This window comes from Strigops habroptila, chromosome 10, assembly GCF_004027225.2.
Source record: "Strigops habroptila isolate Jane chromosome 10, bStrHab1.2.pri, whole genome shotgun sequence".
NCBI classification, from domain to species: Eukaryota; Metazoa; Chordata; class Aves; order Psittaciformes; family Psittacidae; genus Strigops; species Strigops habroptila.
The window spans coordinates 25,374,049-25,398,541 of record NC_046359.1 but is presented as its reverse complement, the minus strand read 5'-3'; the positions used below and the strand labels follow the sequence as shown (position 1 = coordinate 25,398,541).

At 34.9% G+C, this 24,493-nt stretch overlaps 1 protein-coding gene across 1 annotated transcript in view; it reads right to left on the bottom strand.

Annotated features, from left to right (window-relative positions):
* Positions 1 to 24,493, bottom strand: part of DNAH8 (dynein axonemal heavy chain 8) — a 142,609-nt gene that overhangs the window by 35,353 nt on the left and 82,763 nt on the right. Inside the window, 18 exon segments of the mRNA XM_030499954.1 lie at positions 430 to 585; positions 1,371 to 1,542; positions 2,711 to 2,838; positions 3,178 to 3,315; positions 4,670 to 4,882; positions 6,062 to 6,229; positions 7,557 to 7,733; positions 9,645 to 9,748; positions 14,422 to 14,540; positions 14,909 to 15,135; positions 15,515 to 15,679; positions 16,139 to 16,292; positions 16,656 to 16,786; positions 18,435 to 18,557; positions 18,982 to 19,174; positions 22,992 to 23,155; positions 23,569 to 23,678; positions 24,220 to 24,433. Coding sequence (XP_030355814.1) covers positions 430 to 585; positions 1,371 to 1,542; positions 2,711 to 2,838; positions 3,178 to 3,315; positions 4,670 to 4,882; positions 6,062 to 6,229; positions 7,557 to 7,733; positions 9,645 to 9,748; positions 14,422 to 14,540; positions 14,909 to 15,135; positions 15,515 to 15,679; positions 16,139 to 16,292; positions 16,656 to 16,786; positions 18,435 to 18,557; positions 18,982 to 19,174; positions 22,992 to 23,155; positions 23,569 to 23,678; positions 24,220 to 24,433 — 2,856 coding nt within the window.

Below are 24,493 nucleotides of genomic sequence, written 5' to 3'. Positions count from 1 at the left end.
TTTGCCTACATTTTCAAAGTTATCCTGCCTTTGTCTGTAACCTTACTAATAGTTGCCCAGTTTACTCTCATTTAATATTTTCATATTATACTCATGTTATACTTTTCACTACTTTGCTTTCTGTGTATAGAGAACATACCAATTTTGAACATAAGGCTACCTCCTCCTCTTTCATACTTCTTGGTAGTTTTCATACCAGTATTCCAATATTTACAACTATATAATCCTTTCCTAGTCCTTAAATGGGATTCAAAGACTCTTGCCAAGTTCCCTGCTGATGCATCCACATTGTTGTCAGTCTCCATACAAGTTAAAGTTCTCAGATATATGTGTATGATAGCTACACTGACTCCAAAGCAGACACAACCTAAAGCAACAATGTTTGAAGGAAAATAAACCAGCATGTTATTTCCTTAAAACACTGCTCACCAGTAAGTCATTATCCTCTTCTTTCTTTTTAATCCATGTTTTTCCTTGAGATTGTGGGTCTACCAAAAGTGGGTATCTAGCTGCTTTAGTGACAATGATACCATTCTGAATTGAGAAATCATCTCCAGGCAGCCCTTGAAGATTCCACTCACTAATCTGGAGAATACAAAACAAAACAACAACAAAAAGAGAAAGTAGATTGGAATAAAATCTCACTGCATTATCCTTCAGTTACAATTGTTCTAATAAATAATGGGGACATCAAGCCAAAAGGGATGCATATCTGAACCTGCAGAAAAATTACTAATGCAGAAGGAAAAATATTTCCAGGATTTTATTTTTATTGATGTATTTAACTGTATAGAATGATAAAAAAAAAATTAAAAAAATTTAAAACTGTAAGAAAGTCAAAAGGCAGTTGGACAGCCAAATTAGAAATTGGGATCAATTAAGAGAAAACCAGGCTAAAAGAGCTTTTGGGGCTTAATATTTACTGAAGGACACTGGCATTGTTCTCTGTTTGATTTCTCCTTCATTCACGTTGAATGAAAAGACTTTATGCATTCTTTTTTAAATGTCTTTCTGATATGAGTTTTTTTTTTGAAACCAGACTCAGATAATATTGACAGAACCTGAAAAAGCTGACAACCAAACCCACTGTTTTAGTAGGTATCTATAGATACTTGAAAGTGCATTATCATACTAGCATTTGTCTAATTGTATGTCACTTGTTTATAATATATAACTTTTTTATGTATCCAAACATTGCTCAGCACTCAGATCTTTAGTGGAAATTGCCAAGAACGTTAGGAAACCAGAACTACACTGCACAGCAATACTGGGGATTATAAATCCTTTCTAAGCAAGCATAATGCTGGCTGAGAGTCACAGAATATGTTAATTGACATTGAAATGAAACCCATCCAGCACCAAGAACTTACTGTTGGCGGATCTACCAGCATAGAAATCAGGTTCAAATTTTCAGTAAAGGGGATTTTATGGGCTCTCATCTCAGTTTCCCATAAATCTTTCAGCAAAAAATCCCTGAAGTTTTGATTAAAAGGTCCACAGTATGAAAGAAAACCTGTGCAGAGCAGTACATCTCCCACAAGTCTAGAAAAGGAATAAAATAATTAAAAGGTGATATACAATTCCAATTTCTATAAATTTAGACAACCAGCTGTTGAAACACAAGATTTCTGTTCTGAGGACAATTCAAGGAGGGAACTGTTGCTCTTTGAGAACAACAAATAGTTTCTTTATGTTTCAAAAATTTTTTTTTTTTTTTCAAAACTTAAGATTAGTGTAATATGAAAATATTATACTCAACCCTACAACATAATAAAGCCCTGATGACAACTATTCCTTCGTTCATAACTGAAGCAAGAAATTGGTTTATTTCTTAAAAATATGTCTGCAATACAATATTTATCAAAAGTTACCAGCTTAATTCTCTTGGAATGAGCAGACCTCAATAGACATGTAAAATTTCCCTATGGGAAATTTATGGAAACAGAAGCATTCCATAGATGCTGAGTCTAAACTTTCAGGCTCTTTACCTCTCACAACCATTTTGACAGTATTCCTATTTTCTAGAAAACTAGAACCTCTAGCCCCTACACTGATCAACATGTTGTCATTTGGATAGCAACACAATGGAGACTTTCAAGTTTCCAAGTTTTTTAGAATAAGACCTCCTGTCCCACATGTTTCAACACACAGACTATTGGATAAAAGTTACGGTCTGATCTCTAGGGTTCCTTTTACTTAAATATGCCATAACTAATATCAAACTATCCAGTATTAAGGTAGGAATTCTTCCTTTTTCCTTCCCAGAGTCAGGCTTAGATCACCTCTACCTCCTGCCTATCTGAAGGTTTCTTTTTCCCAGGTAACATTGGAACAAGGCGTAGAGCTAAGGGGGACAGGAAAAGCTGTAAGAGAGGCATATAACTGCACTGGAAATAATCCGTTTGGAAATAAATCCCAAAAGCAGAAGTATTAGTCTGAACTTAAATACAAGCAAGCAACACTCAAGTATTCACTTAGGGGAGGAAAATCCACATTTCAGGATAGTTCACTTAATTCTCTAACTATATAAAGATCTCCAGCAGGAAAAAGAAGTACAACTACTAAAGCTACGAAATCGCTTACTAGCTATCCAGGTTTTTACACATAATTTGTGTTGTTTTGTTTGGGTTTTTGGTTTGTTGTGAGGTTTTTTGTTGTTTTATTGTTTTGGGTTTGTTGGTTGTTTTTTTTTCTCTGATGAATTTCATACCTGTTAATCTGAGATTTAAATTCTTTACTTTGCTGAGTCCACCTAACTCTCTCTCCGCTTAGTCCATCTATAAGTGTAGAGGCTGCTTGCATCTTTCTTCTACATGTTTCTGCATCATTCAGTAAGTCCTAAGATTGAAAAGATGTCTTACATAATTTACTAATAGAATGCATGAAACTAAAGAGTTATTTTATATATTTTTTCATCCTATTGTATTTATTATGACTATTTTATTTATTTGAAAATCACTCTTGAGAACTCTTAAGTGCACCTATTGTCTCACATGTTCCTCTTCACAGAAAGAAAGAAATATGAGGGAACACAGATTTAAATCTCTTCTTCTTATACCTGAACCTCATCCATGTCATTCAAAGTAGCAGGCCCTAAATGCGTGTTTGTATCAATTCATGATTACATAACACCACTGTATGAAAGCATTTTTCATAAAACTAAAAGACTTATCTCACCATTTTCTCTTTCATTGCTGCATCAAACTTTGCTTGCACTTTATCCAATTCAGCTTGTTTTTCATCTAAAACTGCCTGAGCCTCTGCTAATTCTGCATTAGCTACTTTCAGGCGGCCTTCCTGTTTTGCCAAGTTAGCCTGCAAAGAAAAGAAATATTAAGACAATAATCATACAAGATCTGAACATAATTTGATGAATTATTTTAAGTCTGTTTAGCTGGTAATCATGAGACAATAATACATAAAATAACTTTTATATTAATATTTACATAAATATTTAAAATATTTAATCTGAATACTATGTCACATATATACCATAAACATCACTTTTTAATTAAAGAACAATGTAGTACTCAAGGTTCCTACCATACATTATCAAATTTGTTATTTAAAAAAAAGTATTACATTTGAAGAAACTGGTTAAGGAAGTCAGGTTTCTGATGTGTATGTGCATATCGATTAGCCTAGAGGAAAAAATCATTCTATATTCTTGCTTAATTATATGCTTTATTATTCCTTTTTTATTTGCACATTTTGTATCAACCAACGATCACAGCACCACGATATTGGTCCTTTGTTAGCTAACAATATAGTTTTTACCCACTAGAAAATCATGGTCCTAAACTAGTGAATTTTCCCATTGCTCCTAAACTGATATTTATGCTGAACACAGAAAATTAATTAAATTTTTTTTTAAATAATCCACTTGCATTACTGTTACTTTTGTAAGTAGCGGTTCTACCAGTGACAAAAAAACATGGAAGAGGTTTGGAAGCACCATTCAGACACTTCCCCCTTTGACTTTTTTCCTTTTTTTTTTCTTTCTTTTGTAAACTGTGCTACATGTAGGGATTAAATACGTGGTTTAGAATTCAAAAAGCAACAATCAATGCCTTTGAGATTCTAAGTGATTTTTACATGTAACTTTTTTTTATTTAAATGTTCACAAACATCAAAAACAACACCCACACTAAATTAAATATGTCTTAAAAATGTTTTACTCAGTTTGGTTCCCACTATTGCAACATAATTTCTTCATTGAAGTGAGCCCTGATTCTCTCCAGAATGCCAATATTTGGGCAAGATATCAATCCTTTGCTCCCACAAAGTTATCATGTGAAAGCAAAGAAGGTAAAATAGCTGCAAACCTCCGTTTGCAAGACTCTAAGAGAGGGAATAAAGATCCTGGTATAACTTTTTGAAAACGATTATAAAGTAGTTATAATAAATACAAAGACTGAAAACACCTTCCACTGTATACAATAAACCAGAGAACATAAATTTGATGTAGGCTAATTTTGTGTTTAGTGTTCTCTCTAGAATCAAGATGAGGATATGGGGGTTTTCTGCTTTTATCATCCTTAGCAACTAAAGTCTACAGGTAATTATTTCTGAATAAAGTTATCTAAATATATTTTTAAAATCCTACTACTGAAGTAAATGAAATTAAATTACATAAAAAGAAAACACAAAGCAAGTGATAATGTATTACCTTAAGAGGTAAGACTTCTTTGTTAACAGCATAAAATCTTGCCATGGCTTGTGTCCAAGAGAGAAGTCCTGCCACATTACCACACACCTTTTTACCATGCTCTAGTGTATAGTCTTCCATGCTAAAGTAAGGCTGGAGTAATTCTATTGTCTCTTCATTCATTGAATCCTTAGTAAACTGCTGTAGACTCTGCAAGAATGGGCCACTCATAAACTGAAAAAAACAATACAGGATGTTTATAAGCTATTTGCACATTTTACAGTCAAAAGCTTGTTCATAGATGAGTATGCTAAAAAATGTTCCTAAAATTCTTCTGAAGTAAGAGGTAATTCATGCAGTTAATATTGTAAGTGTGCTATTCAGTTGTAACTCCTACATGCCTGGAATTTTAAGCAGTTACACTCCAATAACTAGGCTTGAAAGTTATTTATGTACTTTTCATCTTCCATATTCCCATGTTGCCATTTAAAAAGCATTTGAGAAGCAGCATTTCATAAAAAAAAATGAACTAAGATAAAGCCTCAGAGATACATTTGAAACTTACCTAAAGAATGCCAAGAAAATGGCTTATGCATTTATGAAATGTGACCTAAATTCTTCTGGAAAGGGAAATTATTGTTTTTAATTTTTTTTTGTAACAAATATTAAACACATTAAAGGAAACTCATTAAATAACTGCTTATCCCATTTTCATAATGTTGGCGGAAAAGAAAGTTTTGATTTCTGAAAAAGCTTAAATAAAAAGCAAGAGCTCTAGTCATATCCAAAAATACCTTACTTTTCATTATTTGCATAACAAAAATATTAAGGCAATCCTATTGGCAAATTAATATACTAATAGAGGTAGAACAGAATTTAAAGAATGGCAGGAGAAGGCAGGAAAATAAGAGTATTCTGAGAGAAGATCAAAGTCCAGAAGCAAGAGATGGCTTGCCAACCAAGAAATTTGAGCCAGAGATATTGAAATGCAGAATGGGAAAAGCTACTATGTCTCAGTCAGTCAAATAATCTTTCAAACAATCAAGGAGTCTGGGAGGATCAGGAAAGACTGTTTAGATATGGACCTACAAGTTCCCAAAGAGAAAGAGGTCTTTTCCAGAATGCCCTTATATTGTGTATGGTTAACATGATTGGTATTATTTATTTATTTGCCATCAGGTCATATGCCAGGAACAAGGACAAGAAAACCTAAAGCCCCTACTGCAAAAGTCTCTAAACAATTCACCTACTACTTGCTATGAAATAAACTCTATTTATATACTATGCCTATCTTAAAACCCTATGTTTGCCTTTTGCAAAATTCTATCCTGTTTTAAGTAAACAGCATCATAAATTCTCTGATATTCAAGTTGCTATTTCTGATGTTTAAGAAACACTGAAAACTCTACTTACTTTTAATGATTCTCCCCACGATGGCTTGCAGCAAGGCTTTTCTAGATCCATGGTAACTGGATCTACTGGCTTTTGGAATAGTAGCAGACAGCAGTCCATGACCCTCATAATTAGGTGAGGAGGTTTTGCAAGTTTTCTAACAGTAGCAATATCTGCTGGTTTGATGGTCTATTTGAATAAAAATATAACAGAATCCTGCATCAATACCATTATTCTATTTTCCCATTCAGTATCTTGATTTTAATGTTTGTTTGTCATGCTTTTCTCCGAGGTAAGTTTGTACTAAGTACATACAAAAAAGTGACTAACAAGGCTTTAATAAATGTCATAGTTTCATGAAACTTAGTAATTTTAATTAATATCTATTAGATATGAATATTTTCCCAATTCTAAAGACATCACTCAAAAATCAAATTTAAATACATGGAACAGCAGCATTAACTCAGTGAAGATAATTATATTGTAAAATTGTATAAGGATTAATTAAAAGCAGTTTTCTTGGTAAAATAATATTTTTGATTTTTAAGGCTTAAGTGTCATCATTTATTCTAAAATGGTTTTGGTTGGTTTTGTTGGATTTTACTTTATTATAGGTATGAGGTACTACTACTTCATTTTCTAGCAGCATCACTGACACTTTGCTTAGTTTAATAACCAATACAAAATTATAAATGACTGCAAATTTCAAAACTAACATATTAATTTGTGCCTACAAAACACATGCATGCCACTAATTGTCTAGAAGGAGTGGTTACACCACAGGATAATGTATGAGTCCACATATTTTATAAGTGAATTTTGTGACCATTTTTGGTAGTTTCATTTATCTTATTATCTAAATGTCAGTGTAAGAGCAAACAATGCTTCTTTTCTGGCCGCCTCCACTCAGTATTTCTTGTCACATAAATTCTGGTAACTGAACATAAAGTATTAAAAATATAATACATCATCGATTCCTGATTCCAGACTGTCTTTTTTTTTTTACTTTTTAATTGTTCAGAATAATGAAATTACGTAGAGTACAGCAATGCCTCCCAATTTCTTAACTCTTATTCTGATTGCTCTGAATCCCTTTTGTTTCCTGTTTCTTTCCAAATTAAACATTTTTTTTTCTGAAGAGACATCCTCTTAGTCATCTCAAAAGAAAGATACAGCTAATTAAATATGAAAATAAAGCCATTATTTTAGCACAAGAAGTATTCTCTTGAACTAAAAATAAAAGATATTCTAAAGCCATCTGTAACTTTTGGAAAGATTTACACCTTCATAATCAACAAGTATTAGAGTGGAGGCAGAACAACTACTATAAAATAATCTCCATGTGTTTAAGGCAAAACGTGAGCTCCGTAAATATTCAAAGACATGACCACTAGCTGTGAAGAGCTGGTGACAGCAGTCAAAACCAAGTGACAACTGCATGATGGTCACTCTAGCCTTCCTTTCACAGGTGACTGAAATAGTACTAGACTAATTAAAATGTAAGAATTCTACTCACATTCAGTGCAGCTTCTGCTTCTTCTAATGCTGGTCTAGCAGCCTCCAGTGTAGTCTCTGCTTTCACTTTTTCTACATCAATTTCATCTACAATTTTTTGTGCTTTATCTTTCACACCTTGGACTTCATTTTTTACTTTAGCTGCAGCTTCAGCACTTACTGTGACTTCTGCTAGCACCTGGAATTGATAATAAACCATTAAATATATAAAGCATAAATGGTGGAACAAATGATTATCAGACACAACTGATATGTAGAGGCTGTTATACAGAAAAATATAAAGCTAACCCAAACTATATATGGCATTATATAAATATATTCACAGAATGAAGTTATGCATTTATGTCTGGTTCTTCAGTACACATATTTTCAAATCTCTTGTGAATGTGTAACATACAGTTAGCTTTTTGACCAGTATCAGCTATAGGATCAAGGCACTCTGTATGTATTTACAAGAACACAAATAATGCTCTCAAATACCCATGAAGAAAACAATCACAGATAAAATCCCCAAATCTCTCTTCTTCTTTTTTTTTTTTTTTTGTTTGAAATTCAATTCTGATTTCTATAGGGTACAGTACTAAGGGAAAGAAAGAAATATATAAAATATGAACAATACTACATGTAGTTTAAATAAATATCTGTTCTTTTATTATTTGTCCATATGTCTTCTACTTCTGATGACTCATAAGTAATGCCCTATCAAAAAAGTTGACAACTAAGAGGCTATGTGAATGGTTGCCAGAGAGCTACTTCAAAATGTAAAGAAAATATAAATATTAAACAAAGTGAACTCTACCAATATATGTTATACTCCAGACATGTGAGAAGTGTAATTTCATTCCTTTCTGTCATAATTTTCTCTCTCATCAGATTAAAGGCCTTGAAGAATGCAGGCAGTCCCGTAGCCAGCGCTAGCCCAAAGTTTGCTCTCCAGTGCATATTAAATATGCACCATTATAGCATTATGGCATTGTCGTGGTTTGAGCCCAGCCGGTAACTCGGAACCACGCAGCTGCTCACTCACTCCCCCCCTTTCTTCCTCTCCCTGCTCCTGGAGGGATGGGGAGGAGAATCAAAAGAATGTAACTCCCACAGGTTGAGATAAGAGCAGTCCCGTAACTAAGGTATAATACAAAACCACTACTGCTACCACCAATGATAATAACGATAAGGGAAATAACAAGGGGAGAGGATACAATTGCTCACCACCCGCCGACCGATACCCAGCCCGACCCGAGCAGTGATCTGGCCTTCCGGGTAACTCCCCCCGGTTTATATACTGGGCATTACGTGCTGTGGTATGGAATACCCCTTTGGCCAGTTTGGGTCAGGTGTCCTGTCTCTGTTTCCTCCCGGCTTCCCCTCCTCCCTGGCAAAGCATGAGACTGAGAAAGTCCTTGGTCGGAGTAAACATTACTTAGCAACAACTGAAAACATCAGTGTTATCAGCGTTGTTCCCAGGCTGAAAGTTAAAAAACACAGCACTGCACCAGCTACTGGAAGGAGAAAAATGACTGCTGTAGCTGAACCCAGGACAGGCATCTTCCAGAAAACAGAATGCCTATATTAATACATTCCCTAACATACCTTTCCAGTAAGCCATTTTGGAAATTAAATTTCTACCAGACTACCAATCTCATGAACACACAGACATGTTGTTAATGTAAAAGACAAAATATGAAACTGAACTGTGATTAATTTTTTCTAAGCAATTTTGAAATAGCGAAGTCCCATTATCATGTTAACTTTCTATCTGCAAATAAGTTCATCTGTACCCTAAAATTTAATAAATGTCAACAAAAAAAAAAAAGAAAAAAAATGAAACTTGATTCTTATAGGTGTGGGTAAGAAATGGGAGGAGAACAAGGAAGGCACTCAACCTCTGTTGTAGTCTTAAAGTGCTTCACTTTCAGAAGCAAAAGCTGAATCAACATGCTACAGAGAAAGGACTGAAGCATCATTTTAGACCACAATGTGCATTTTTTGGCTTGTACAAATTATGAGAAAATTGTGCAATAGCACTTTACCCCATTAAATATCTTGGTGCTAACCACTGCCTTTTGCTATTTAACACTCAAATACTTACCTCATCTGCCTTAACAGATGCCACAGCTAGTTCCTTCTCCTTAACGGCCAACTCCTTAGAGAGTTTAGCAACAGACTCACTGGACTCCATCAGCTTAGACAGACCTATTAAATAAAAGATAAAATTCAGAAAAATTAAAACTATTTTTTCCTAGTTATATAATACAATCTAGCTCTATAGCCCAAATGCCTTGTACCTTGTGTTCTCATTTAAATGTGTGCAAAGGAGAGAAAGTGGGTGTAAGCAGTCATAGTATCATGATTGTTCCTACTATGCACTTTTTATGGATACAAATAATTTCACAAGGTGCAAAATCATTCTAAACAAGCTTGATTCATCAAAAGAAAAGTCCATACTTTTTAGGTTTAGTTTGTTATAGGTGTAAACAGTACCTAAAGCTTATAGCTGGAATATTACCACAATAAAATATATTCTTCTGTAAATGCCCCAACCCTGGCAGTGTCCAAGGCCGGGTTCAACAGCATCTTGGGTGACATAGTCTAGTGTGAGGCATCCCTGCCCATGGCAGGGAGGTTGGAACTAGATGACCTTAAGGTCTGATGATCTTTCCAACCCTAACTATTCTATGATTCTATGAGGGTGGTGAAGCACTGGAATGGGTTGCCCAGGGAGGTTGTGGATGCTCCATCCCTGGCGGTGTTCAAGGCCAGGCTGGACAGAGCCTTGAGCCACATGGTTTAGGGCAAGGTGTCCCTGCCCATGGCAGGGGGGTTGGAACTAGATGATCTTAAGGTCCTTTCCAACCCTTACAATTCTATGATTCTATGATTCTATATAGACTTCCTTTTTAAAAAAGAAAAATAAAAAAAAAAGTTTAAAAGGTAAAAAAAGGTTAAAAAGATTAAAAAATGTAGAAGTAAAAAAGTAAAAACAAAAGTAAAAATGGTAAGAAAAAAGAAAAAGGAAAAAAGGAAAAAGAAAAAAGGAAAAAATTAAAAAAGGGGATATGTCAAGGATATGTTGTGTCATGAAGTCACAGGACAATCAGAAAATCAGGCTGATGCTGCAATTGTATCATTGCATGAGGAAATTACATAAATATTAGGATCCATGACCGCCTTTCAATGGGGAGATCTTTCTAGAAAGAAGTGTGAAGAAGTGGAGTCAAAAGTAGACCCGAAGATCACAGCAACGTTATGATCTCCTGCTCTCCAGCTCCTGCTCCTCCTCTCCAGCTCCTGCATATTGAGTTTACCCTCTCCTGTCCCTAGTGGCAGAGTGCAGGGAAGCACATGTATGCATCTGTCCCTACCTGGCTTAGGGACAGTCCAATCATAGCTCTTTATATGTCCTGAAGCAACCATTCATAGAGGCCATTCAGCCTTATGGTAACAGTTGCCCAGAAAGAGACGCATTTGCTCCCTCTGTAATTACTACATATTCAGTCTTTCCCATGTATTCATGCATTCTTCTTTTCTCTCCTTTCTTGCTAATAGATTTCAGCACAGATTACTGACTATTTCCAAGCTCCACATTACATGCTGAAGCCTTTCTGGTCTCTTCTTCATCACTGAATCTTAAAATCTTACAACTTGCCTGGAAGCATTCCCCTTAACTCCCTCTCTCCCTATGGGCTAGAGTCAGAGCACACTTGCAGTTGCACATTTATGTGTGATGTTTCTCTGTGATGTCTCTTCACTTTTCTGTTACCACATTTCACACAGACAAGCATTCTCTTCTAGCATATTTCTTGTTCTTCTGAAACAGATGTCTCATGATCAGGCTACTGCCATTCTACAGGATCTTTATTATTTCTTGCCAAAAGACACATTATTTTGCCATTCTCAACAATAAAGTTCAAAGGTATATTCATTGAAAGATGTTGACTGGGAGACAAGAGATGTCTTAGAATGTTTCCTTTTCCCAGACACGCCACTTGCTAAAATACTGAGGGATACAGGTACATAGATGCTAACGTCCTACACACACACCTCCCTCCCTTCCCTGACCGCAATTTCCAAAATGTTTGTTGCTTCACTTCACTGTAAAAGAGTTCTGAAAGAGAAGCTATGAAAGCAAAGGGACACCCTTTGCTGCATTTTCTTTCCGGGCTACAATCCTAGAGCGAGAAGAAAGAAGATGGACAGTGAATGAGAATATGCAGAACGAGAAGAATTTAAGAATTTTTGTTATAAACAAGCAACCTTTATAGCTTCTACATGTCCCTTGCATACTTCCAATCACAAGAAACATTATAACAGGACCATGCCAGCAGATAGAGTTGTTTGTTTTATTGGTTATGGTTTTTTTTTTCATAGTGTTCGTTATCATAAACAAATGCTTGATGTGGGCATTAGAAACAGCAATAGGGATTGAGGGATATGTAGAACACCACGTAAGAACCTTACTGACAGAAGCTAAAACTTACCCAAAGCAAGTTTAAAAGGCACCATATATTTTGATCCTATTAAGAGAATTGAAGTAATCTTTATGTATTGTCAATGTATTTTGTTACTTGTCTGAATGATGACTACGGAAAAGTAACGAATATGGAAAAATTATAAAAATCTTATTAAGATACTAAGCCACAGTACTCCTAGCGCCTTAAGGATGTAATTTCTGTCACTTTTAATTAGCATGAGATCCAGCAACGAGTTGCTCAATTGGATGACATGCCCTGTCATCCAATTGCTGAACAGGTCTTCTTGTAGAAGCTGAACAGGTCTTCTTGTAGAACCACAGTTCTATACGAAAAGACATTATCTAAACATTCTCTACCAAGGATGCCCCAGATAGATTCTGAGAGAAGACACAAGATGTTAAAGATTCAGAAATAGTTGTAATTGTCATTGGATCTCAGTTCTTTTCTCATCTGTCTTAGAAGTTTTTTAACCCAAAGTGACAAAGCAGAAAAGAGATTACTTCTATCTTTCAAAATACGTTGCTCACATAGATACGACAGTGCTGACAAGCACACTTTCAAGTGGGCGTGAGCCAGGGACTTTTCTAGAAATCAGAATAGATTGAGGTATTTATAATTGTGCTCCTTTACAAGTATTTTGAATTGTCCCAGGCATCAGTATATACAGGAAAGACATTTCAACAAGGAGATGAAAAGAGCAATATCATCTCATCTGAGTTTATTAACATAAAATTTAAATCCTGTATCAGGATAATCTCCTAACAAATTAAAACAACTTTCAAGGTTCATCTTTTTAACTTTCTAAATGTTTTTGACATTAAGTGATGAAAGACTAAGGATTAAAAGATGGCTGTGTGAGACAGTAGCTAAATAATTCATAACAAACTTTTTAAGAGATACAATAGTGAGGCACATTTGGAGTCAGGGATGGCCAGTATTTTTATTGTTTTGTAATACATCTTTTCTATGCAAGTGAAACTAGAATATTTTCTAACTAGCATGAGTATTGCCCATAAGATGACAGACATGATTTTCATGGTTTTTTATATCAGTGCAGTAGAAGATGTACATGTACATGGTCACCTGTACATGATCATTTTGCTTTGAAGACCACATAAGTTATTAGCGATAGTATGTGAAAGGCTAGGAAAATCTACATGTGACATTTTCTTGACAGTGACTTTCTTTCTACTTAGGTTACTTTTTTAAAATTATTTTTGAAAATAGAAGAACTGGAGAAAGAATACACCCCCTCTCCCCTCCTCAGAAATCTTCAAGTTTCTCAGACTTTATCCCAATCTCAAGCAGGACTAATGATAAATACTGATTTCTAGAACGGGCAACAGACCCATACAAGGAAATTTACATAATGTGAAAATATTGAGGATCACTTATTCCTCTACAGTCCACTCTAATTCAGGAATTATTCACAGCTTGTGAATAAAAATACTTACACATTCTCGTTCTATTCTTTTCTTCATGTCATGTGTACCAGTTGTATTATTAATCATTGTCTAAATGCTACATCCTTTTATCTCTTATGAAAAATCTTACAATGTAGAATTCCCTATTCTGTTAGATTGATATACAAGATCTTTTCCCATAAAGATGAAGTTTCCTAAGCTGTTGAGATGCCTTTGTAGATTTACAAAATCATGTCTGAATGCAAACTGAAAAAACCTGCAAATGTACTCTGAAACCATTAAGTACTAATATAATGCCAAAAATTTGGTAATTTCAAGACGATATCCAAATGTAGAAGGAAATTTCAATCATACTTTTATATATTTCAGATTCCTAGTTAGAAAATTATTACAAGTAACAGCTACTTATTCTACAGCAAAAATCAGAAATAAATCAATTGTGAAGCACTCAGACTTTCAGCAAGAATTTCCATAGACATGTCCAGAAGTAAATTAGAAACTATATGGAGAGCTACCTCTCTTTACACTAGTAAATCAAAGCTCTCTCTGGACATTTCAAGGCCATGTCTAAACAGAGCCTTGGGCGACATGGTCTAGTGTGAGGTGTCCCTGCCCATGGCAGGGGGGTCGGAATTAGATGATCTTAAGGTCCTTTCCAACCCTAACCATTCTATGATTCTATGATTTTCTGGTGCTACTTTCTGTTCAAGTGCTAATTGGAAATATTAAAGTTTAAAATAACACTGAGATGAACGATTAAGCTGGCAGCTTCAAGTCTTTTTTTGTAAGAGAATCACTGTGAATTGGTGTTAGCTGGAGTGCTTGGAAATGATCCTTATATGGTACTAGTTTTGGACTGTGATCCAGCAGATCTGATTTTAAGCGATCACTGGATAAGAAGTCTAATATTAAAAATAAAGGTCATTTGAGACCACACATGGAAATACACATTTATCCCTATATTGCTTACCAATTTGCATACGTTCAGCTTGTTCATTAATACTCTCCAACTTTTCAGCATAAATTTCTTTGTAGCCATTGATGAAAGAGAGATAGGATTTAGGTGTTACATAGGTTCTTCTTCGATACCTAAAACATAGTATATTGGCAACATCAATTTAGTACATATTTTTGATACGTAAGGCCATTTGATTAGTTCCCATGAAACAGGAGACTATATAAATCAAATCTTTAATTCAGTCAAAATCAAATGTCTTCATAATGCAAACCCTTCTTTCCAATTACATTGTTTTTATGCACACTATTGAACAGCGGGAATGAAAATAATTGCTTCGCAACATAATAGTAATTACTTTTCATGGCCTTTGCATATCTTGATATAGCAGATCTATTAGCCTTTCAAAACGCTTATTGCTTCATATAACAGAATGAGTTAAAAAACCACTATCAGTAGCAATACTTTTGGGATTAATTATTACATTTGTATAAAATATTACCTTTGGAAATAATCCTCACAGCTTTCTGAAACTATATCATGAAAGAGACCCATAGTTTCCACTACTTCTGTTTTAACTGATGCAGAGCAGACCATATTAAATTCTGAAAGAAAGTAACTGGATACAGCTACAAGAGCTTCCCTGGGCCATCGACTGAACCAATCCATTGTGCACCCTGATATGAGACCAGGAAATTTCAAAGAACGTGTACGGAACTTGTCACCAACCTAAAGAGAGCAACACTGTCAATTTACGATATGATACTTCATTAGGTCGATCAAAATGTTTAATTCATATAAACAACTAAATAGTCTATTTTTTTCTTGCTAATTTTCTTCTTAGAACACCCTGCACAATTTTTTATGTTTTGCTAAATTTCCAACATTCAATATTTTATGAAATTTGAAGAAACAAGTTAATGAAAAATATAAATGTTTCTTAACATTTTAAAAATTCAATTATTTTAATTGCCATTAAATTCTTTTTTCAAGTAACATTTTTATGTGTCTTTAAATGTCCTTAAAAATATAAAGCATGAATAATCCTGTCACACCTTATAGGATAGTTTACTAATGGATATAAGACAGATATGAAGAAAAAACTTACTGGAGAAAAGCAGAGGATAACATGCAAGTTCTTCTTTACCCGACTTAAAAAATATTCATAAAGATTATCACAGGTAGGAGGGCACCGAGGCATCTCTTTTTTCATCTCAGCTATTAATCCTTGGGTGATTTCATCCATTTCATCCCGAGGAATTAAATTTGAAATCTTTTTATAAAATTAAAATTGATAAGAAAATAAATTGCATGGGTGTAATTATTACAGAGTTTATAAATATTTGTCTGTTTACATCTGTACCTCTCTCTGCATATACACTGTTTAGACAGATTAAAAAACCAACTTTGTCTATGATTTAGACTTATGTAACACCATTAAAAAATAGCAAGTCTAACTCAGGAAGAGTCCAGATCCTGACTGGGCAGTGAATCTTCATTTAATAAAGGCTATCAAAATACCCATTACAGCTCCTTATCTTTTCCTAGCTTACACTGAGAGATAAAGAACTCCATATTAAGAGCACTTCTTATTTCAAAAGTTGAGATATTTTAAAGTTATCATTACTGATTCTACAATTTATTACCAAAATAAATAGAAATGAACTAGTGGGAACAAATTTTACAGTTTCCTGCTTCTAAAGTACATTCCCTGCCATGTTAAGACTCTTACCTCGCCTGAAGACAGAAGATTATTTATATATTCCAAAAATGACTCCTCTTTTATTTCATTATCAGTGAAAATAAAAGTGATACCTTGTGCTTCCACTCCAGCTGTTCTATATAAAAATTTTAAATCTTCTAACAGATTGGTTACATTATAGGCTCTAGGAGGAATAAGAAACATTACCTGTGAATTCAAAACAGCTGGGACTACCCCATTTTTGGATTATAGTTTTATAAAAGATAGTGCAAATATCCTTTGTAAACACACATATTTTGGCTCAGGAATATCTAACACACAGTCCAGCTTTTTCAGCTCAAACTTAATCCAATGTTGTATACCAACCAGAGAAGAATGTATTGTTTTCCACATTTTTAAATGATGACAAAAAGTAGAGGGGAAAAAACAAAACAAAAAAACAAAGAAACAATAAGCTACAAATAAAGCTGCTAAAACATATGGTTTTGACTGTGGAAAGAGAAAGAAATAGCATAAATTTGGTTTATATATTTCTTGCATTTCTTACCTGGTTAAGGTGATCTGAAATATTTTATAGCCAGCAATAAAGGAGGCCAACCTTGAAAGACTTTGTTTTCCAGAACCACCAACTCCAACAAGCAAAGCATTTCCATATGCTGTCCGAATTATTCGGGAAACCTATATAGGAAAAAATAGAAGAAAAACTCATTAATAATTTTAAATTAAAATCTTAATTAGCAAATTAAAAATATATCATACTCTACACTTTATTTACTACAGCACAACATAAAGATTATTAAAAGGCTGCTTGCAGTAAATTTTTCACCTCAAAAGAACACATGTACATTCTTTAGGAATTTTGTGTACCTAATGAAGAATCTGCATATACATATACACTCACATATATATAATATTTATAATCAGCTACACATGGGATTTAAATACATAAAAGAAGGCATTTTGAGCTCTACTTTATGTTTCCTGAATGTGTTTAAAAACATTAAATAAAAACAGTTTAGCTAGATATTCTGCTTAATCTTGCTAATGGAAATGGAGTCTCAGAGACTTTCAAGGTCTTCTGAAATTCACCTAACATCATGTCCTGGGTTCAGCTGTAACAGTTATTTTTCTCCTTTCTAGTAGCTGGTGCAGTGCTGTGTTTTCGACTTTAGTCTGAGAACAATGCTGATAACGCGCAAATGTTTTAGTTGTTGCAAAGTAATGCTTACTCCGATCGACGACTTTTCAGTCTCATGCTCTGCCAGTGAGGAGAGGCATGGGAAGCCGGGAGGAAGCAGAGACAGGACACCTGACCCAAACTAGCCAAAGGGGTATTCCATACCACAGCATGTCATGCCCAGTATATAAACTGGGGGGAGTTATCTGGAAGGCCGAGATCGCTGTTCGGGTCGGGCTGGGTATCGGTCAGCAGATGGTGAGCAATTGCATTTGTGCATCACTGCTGTTTATTGTTTTCTTATCCTTTTCCCCTTTTAGTTTTATATTCTCTCCCCTTGTTATTCCCCTTATCATTATTATTATTGGTGGTAGTAGTAGTGGTTTTGTATTATGCCTTGCTTACTGCACCCATTATCTCAACCCATGGGATTTACATTCTTTAGATTCTCTTCCCCATCCCGCTGGGAGCAGGGGAGAAGGAGGGGAAGTGAGCGACCAGCTGCGTGGTTCTGAGTTACTGGCTGGGCTTAAACCATGCCACATCACATGAACTATATTAAAAGAAAATAATATTTTCTTCTGTTTAAATGCAAATCAAACTATCATTTACTTCAGTTGAGATCAACAAAACAAAAAGCAAACATCTCTTTTGGTTTCACTGTGGCTTCTATTTATCTTTCAGTAAACATATCATCAAGTTAAAGTAATTCCTTAGATAACTAACACAACTTCTTAAACCGGAGGCACAGCACTCCAAACAAATCTCATGCTTAGCCTTCCTCCCCATCCCTCCATGAGTCAGATTCTGACTTTGGATTAATTCTTTCCTTATATATTAGCTTATGAATAGGCGTACAACTGTCTGTAAACTGAGACTTTCCTCTACCCTACACACTGATTCTGCTGCAGCCCTGATTTATATTTAATGTCTTATCCAATCAGATCCTACTTGACGTTGTTTTGGTCATCTGTCAGGTACAGATACCTTTGAAGTGTTCTCTGAATTCTTGAGGATTTAAAAAAAAATAAATCATTCTATATACAATATATAAATGTGCTGCTTTATGACCTCACCTTTCCTACCAAGGAAATCTTCATACAACTGAATACACAGTAACTCAAACAAATAAAGTAACAAACCCCAAACCTTAACAAGATGTGTCATTGCATCCTTAAAAAACACCAAATCAAGAGATGACCCTCTAATAAATTCATTGTATTGTCTCTGATACATTTGCAATTTTTCACAAAGAAATTCAAAGCTTGGAACCTGGGGGGAAAAAAAAAAAAAAGAAAAAAATCAGTAGCAACACTATTGTGCCCCTTCAGAGTTTAAAATTGCCCTGACATTTTTACACAAACTTGAGTTCATGTATTGGCCATGCATAACAAGATTATCTTGTTAATTCACTGCAGTGATGTTAATTGTGTTTACCCAGAAAATTTCTGCTAATGGAGGAAAAAAGGTGCAAGGAGAATAGGAATAAATAAACTACACTTATATGGGATTAGTAACTTTAGTATCACTAAAACAATTTATTGCACACAAACGAGAAAAATCTAGCTATATCTTTACAAAAAATGTGATAGGTACTCAACAGAACTTCCTCTATGATATGAGTTAAGTAATATAACATACTTACTAGTTAAAGTAAAACTTCACTGTCTAGTATTTTAGATCTAAAATTAAATACCTTCTCATAAATTTTTGGTGCTTCAAACACAAAATCATCAGGTTCATCACCAGGTGGTTCAGGAACATCCCGTAAAAAATCTACAAAATACGGTTCAGCTTGGAGATCTTCTGCTATGTTTGCATCTACATTTTCCTCAACTGCTTTAATAACAGTTTTATCAAACCAGGCTGTATCTTCAGGAGTTATAAATCTAAAAATCATAGATCAGTACAGGCAAAAAAAAAAAAAAATTTATATAGGAAGAAAACCAGATAATTAAATACGAGAAAAATTCCTTGTAACATTTCAGAGAAAAAGAGATACTAGGCAATACATATTAGACAATCATCACAAAAATAGATTAGGCAATATTCACAGAAATTAAATGCTTCCATACTCAAAAGTATAATAGTTAATCACGTAAAACACAAAATACAATTTGACTTCCCGAATTTCACCTAGAACTAGGCAATGACAGACCATTTAATATCTCAGACAGAAAAGGTTGAATGATTTCCCAAATAACCATTACTAAATGACCCTTCCATCTTTCAACCTGCAGCAGAATATCATAATTTAGTTATCATAGAAGTGCCTATGACACTGCAATGATATAAGGAATAGTGAAAGGAAGATAGCATATGTCACTACAACCTGACTTAATTCTCCATCCTTCTTACACCAAGACCTGTAATTAACATAGGGAGAAAAACATTGCAGGGTGCTGGAGGGGCAGAGGGAGTAATGCAGGTTGAAATAAAATGAAGTCTGCAAACACAAATGCTAATGACTACATTTTATTGTTTAAACAACTGTATCTGCTTCCCTTGATAGTTTCAAGATGGTTTTAATACAGATCAAGATCTTCGACTACTCTGATTATCTGTGGTTGTGATTATCTGAGAAGCAATCAAGGATGATACTCAGTAGCAACTAGTAAACCTAAAAGGCAAGAACCACCTCAACCACAGAAAAAAGGAATGCCAACTGTAAATGTCAAACCACAAACGAAAAATAATTTCCGTCTTTTTACTTCAGTGATACACTGCTCATTGTAGAGGAGGATCAGCTTCAAGGTCATCTTAGGATCTTGAATGTGCACAAGTCCGTGAGACTTGATGAAATCCATCCGCGGGTCCTGGAAGAGCTGGCAAATGAAGTTGCTAAGCCACTGTCCATCATATTTGGAAAGCCATGGCAGTCAGGTGAAGTTCCGAACGACTGGAAAAAGGGAAATATAACCCCCATTTTCAAGAAAGGGAAAATGGAAGACCTGGGAAAGTAGAGACCAGACCATCTCACCTCTGTGACTGGCAGGATCACGGAGCAGATTCTCCTGGAAAACATGCTAAGGCACATGAAAAACAACAAGTTGGCTGGTGACAGCCAACATGGCTTCACTAAGGGGAAATCCTGTCTGACCAATTTGGTGGCCTTCTATGATGGAGCCACGGAACTGATGGACAGGGGCAGAGCAGTTGATGTCATCTACCTGGACTTGTGCAAAGTGTTTGACACTGTCCTGCATGACATCCTTGTCTCTAAACTGGAGAGACATAAATTTGATGGATGGACCACTCAGTGCACAAAGAATTGGCTGGATGGCCACGTGTAAAGAGTTGTGGTCAACGGCTCAATGTCCAACTAGAGACCAGTAGTGGTGTCCCCCAGGGGTCGGTGTTGGGACCGATTCTGTTCAACATCTTTGTTGGTGACATGGACAGTGGGATTGAGCGCTCCCTCAGCAACTTTGCTGATGACACTAAGCTGTGTGGTTTGGTTGATACGCTGGAGGGAAGGGATGCCATCCAGAGGGACCTTGACATGCTTGAGAGGAGGGCCAATGCCAACTTCGTAAAGTTCAACAAAGCGAAGTGCAAGGTCCTACACCTGGGTCAGGGCAATCCCAGGCACAGCTACAGCTTGGGTGGAGAAGTGATTCAGGGTGGAAAGGGACTCTTCATCAAGGACGGTAGTGATAGGAGAAGGAGTAACAGGTTCAAACTTAAACAGAGAAGTTAAGGTTAGATATAAGGAAGAATTTCTTCACTGTGAGGGTGGTGAGGCACTGGGACAGGTTGCCCAAAGAAGTGGTAAATGCTCCATCCCTGGTGGTGTTCAAGGCCAGGTTAGACAGAGCCTTGGGCGACATGGTCTAGTGTGAGGCATCCTTGCCCATGGCAGGGGGGTTGGAACTAGATCATCTTAAGGTCCTTTCCAACCCTAACTATTCTATGATTCTATGCCATTATAACACTAACCACTATGGAATCTAAAAGCAACATGGAAAAAGATACTGCATGACTACACTCTCCCTCTTCTAACAGAACACAAAGCAGTATGAATACATATAATCTCTGTATTATTAAATTCTCCACAACAAATAATAAAATATAAGAACATTTCAGTAAACGTCAGTGATCTTGCTCCTAACTTGAAAGTAGAAAATAATACACTCAAGGCTATATGACACTTTTGCACCAGTGGGTATGATCCTAACTTCAAATTAAAATTAAGCATTTTTCCCCTTTTTATATCAAGAGCTCTCTAGTGCACACATAAATGCATACACATCAATTTCAGGTAATTTGTAAGTTTGTATAATATGCAGTAGTTCAGGCATTTAGAAATATCAGCATTGTTAGACTTACTAGTGGATTTCCACTGAGAAGGCTTTCCTAGATTATAGAGAAATAGATATTAAAGCCATCAGAAAAGTCCGGCCTTCATTTATATATTTTTGACAAGTGCTGGGTAAGATTTCTTTTTAGATTTCTTGCATGCATTTTCTGAACTCAGCATACGTATTTACAGAGAGAGCAGAAAATAAGCATGATTTTCAAATTGGAGTTCCTCTGGAATATTGGAACTGGTCACAATAACAATCTTACTTCCTTGGCTCTTAACTCAAGTTTGTTACTGCACCTTCCTGGAGAAAAAGACAAGGCATCTGCCAGCTGATTCAGAGCTTACATGGAAGAAAATGAGGGATTCTATAAGATACAGGTAGGAATGGTAAACAAAACTGGTTAAAACTGGTTGACAATGGTCTATGTTTTGCTTGGAACTGTTTCTAACATTTACCTGAAATGGAGAGCAGTTGTTTTGTCTAGAGTTTCAGCAATGTGCAATTCATCTCTAAATTTTATATAACTTGTTTTGTTTCTGTTTCAACTGAGCATATGATAAAATTCTGGTCATGGCAGGTAACTCCTAAGCACTTGCCAATTCAAGGACTTTAGGTCTAACTAAAAGCAAAAACAATATAATATGCTCTCTTGTGTCTGTGGCAAAACATCTTTCATTCCTTTCACTTTGTGATAGCTTTATGAAGTAAATGCTACGTGATAAAACACTCATTTTAAGAGTCAATGTTTAATGGTTTAATTACAAAACATTAATTTTATAAAAATTATTAAGCGCTTTCCGCAGGACATTGGAATAAGAAATAATTATATTCATTAAAATCCACAGTAGCGATGGGTATATATCAAGTTTTTACTGATGGCTACAGTATTATATCTAGAATTTCACAAGAAATTGTAACATTGTAAGTACAAAAATATTACCGAATCTTTAATACATACAGCTGACAGCTATATCTTTTATGAATATTTTAAAGGAGATTTAGAAGAGATCAGCCATTTTTTAATCTCAAGCATGAGATACTTTTTTCTGTGAGGAATTCAAAGCAATGTTAAATTCTTCTCTGTTTATAAACTTAGGACACTGTACAATCCTCTTTTTTTACAGAAAAACTGGCTGAGTGTAGCCAAAGATAAGTGAAAAAAAATGTAGGTTCGAACATAGAATATGAGTATATTTTGGAGATATCCATCCAATTACTGAGTAATCTATCAGTATATAGCACAACATTTCTTGGGATAATACCCCAATGCAGACTGCATGTAAAATAAGACAAAATCGGCCTAATAAGGTTAATCATAATAAGCAGTTATACAAATGTATGAGCATAAATGCAGTAAATAGCTAAATAGATTAAATATAAAGTGCTATAGTTATTATACCTGTCAGCAATCACTCTGGTACATTCATGTTTAAAAAGTGTTATAAGGACACTGCTGCTGTTGCATTCTTCTGCCTTTATATTTAACATTCCTTGCCAAATTCTAGAAAGGTCTCGGAGGTTGAAGATATAGTGGAATTTAGATGGTGTAGGCAGCATCTTTATCTAAAAAAAAATATTGTTCATACTCAAAATAGGTAACATTTAGAAGGGCTCAAGAATAATATAAAATTATAATTAATATCACACAAAAAAATAACAAAACTACTAGTTTTCATGCATTATGCTGTGGTCAAACTCTTTCTAAGAAGTCATCAAAAATATCTTATTTGTTTAGGAGCAGGATCTAACACTAACTCTAAAACCCCAACTCTTATGACACCTAATTGTTTCATATGTTGCTCTGGGCTTTATAAATTAAAAATTGCAATTTATAAAGAATTTCATTCCCTGTTCATTAGCTATAGTGATTAAAACTTTGAGTAACATGAATAAAGCTATATGAATGAATGGTCTGATATTTTCATTCATCTGTCTTCTATAACAAAATCAGATATTTTCCAGATTGTAATTTATACCTTTGTCCACTGCCACAATATTCTACTTGTTGGGACCAATTTTTCCACCATATCACATACTTCAGGGTTGAAATTTCTACAGGAATGAAAGTATCCACAGCCAATAATACCTGAAGAGATAAAATGCAATATACAATTGATCTGAAGTTGTAGGATGTAATAAGGTAGGTGGTGAGCAAGATATATAAGTACTTATTTAAAACATGAATTTGCTTGTAAATTACAGATGAAATTATTTTGTCTCTCCTGTTTATGGCTTTTCTGAACTGGTGTAGAAACAACTGGCAGTAAGTGCTGGCTTTTAATAATATACCATATTGACAAAGTTAACAGAACTGAGAACTTCACCAACGAGGACATTTCAGACAGTACAGAGGTAGAATGGTAACCTACATAGTAGTAGCAGTGCTCATCTAATTCCAGAAAATGCCATTACTTTCTTATTATCTCTCTCATCCAAAATTAGAAAGACAAGCATTTAAAGGAGTTAATTTCTCTCCCACAGCACAATTTTTGCTGTTATAAAGCTTCAGTTGTTTCATGGGAAGTACTCTGAATTTGCATAATGAAAGTAAGAAAGAGAACATACTTTTACACATTTTAAATCATTTATGAAAAAAAAAAAAAAGTATCAAAACAAGGAAGAAGTACCAAAAATTTTGTCAATGGATGTATTGGACGGCAATGTACAATTGAATACAGAAAACTGTCTTTTTAAACGCTGGGGAATATCATTACGGCCTCCTCCAGGATGTATCATTGCAGCTATTAACTGAACATCTACAATTGTAGTGAAGTCTCCAGGTTTATCCAAACTGTACATTCCTTTCATTTCCATCATCTGACGAACGATTTCATTTGTTATCTGTAAGTTTACATAACTTGTACAAATTAGAAACTCAAACAAGAAATAAAGAAAATCTTC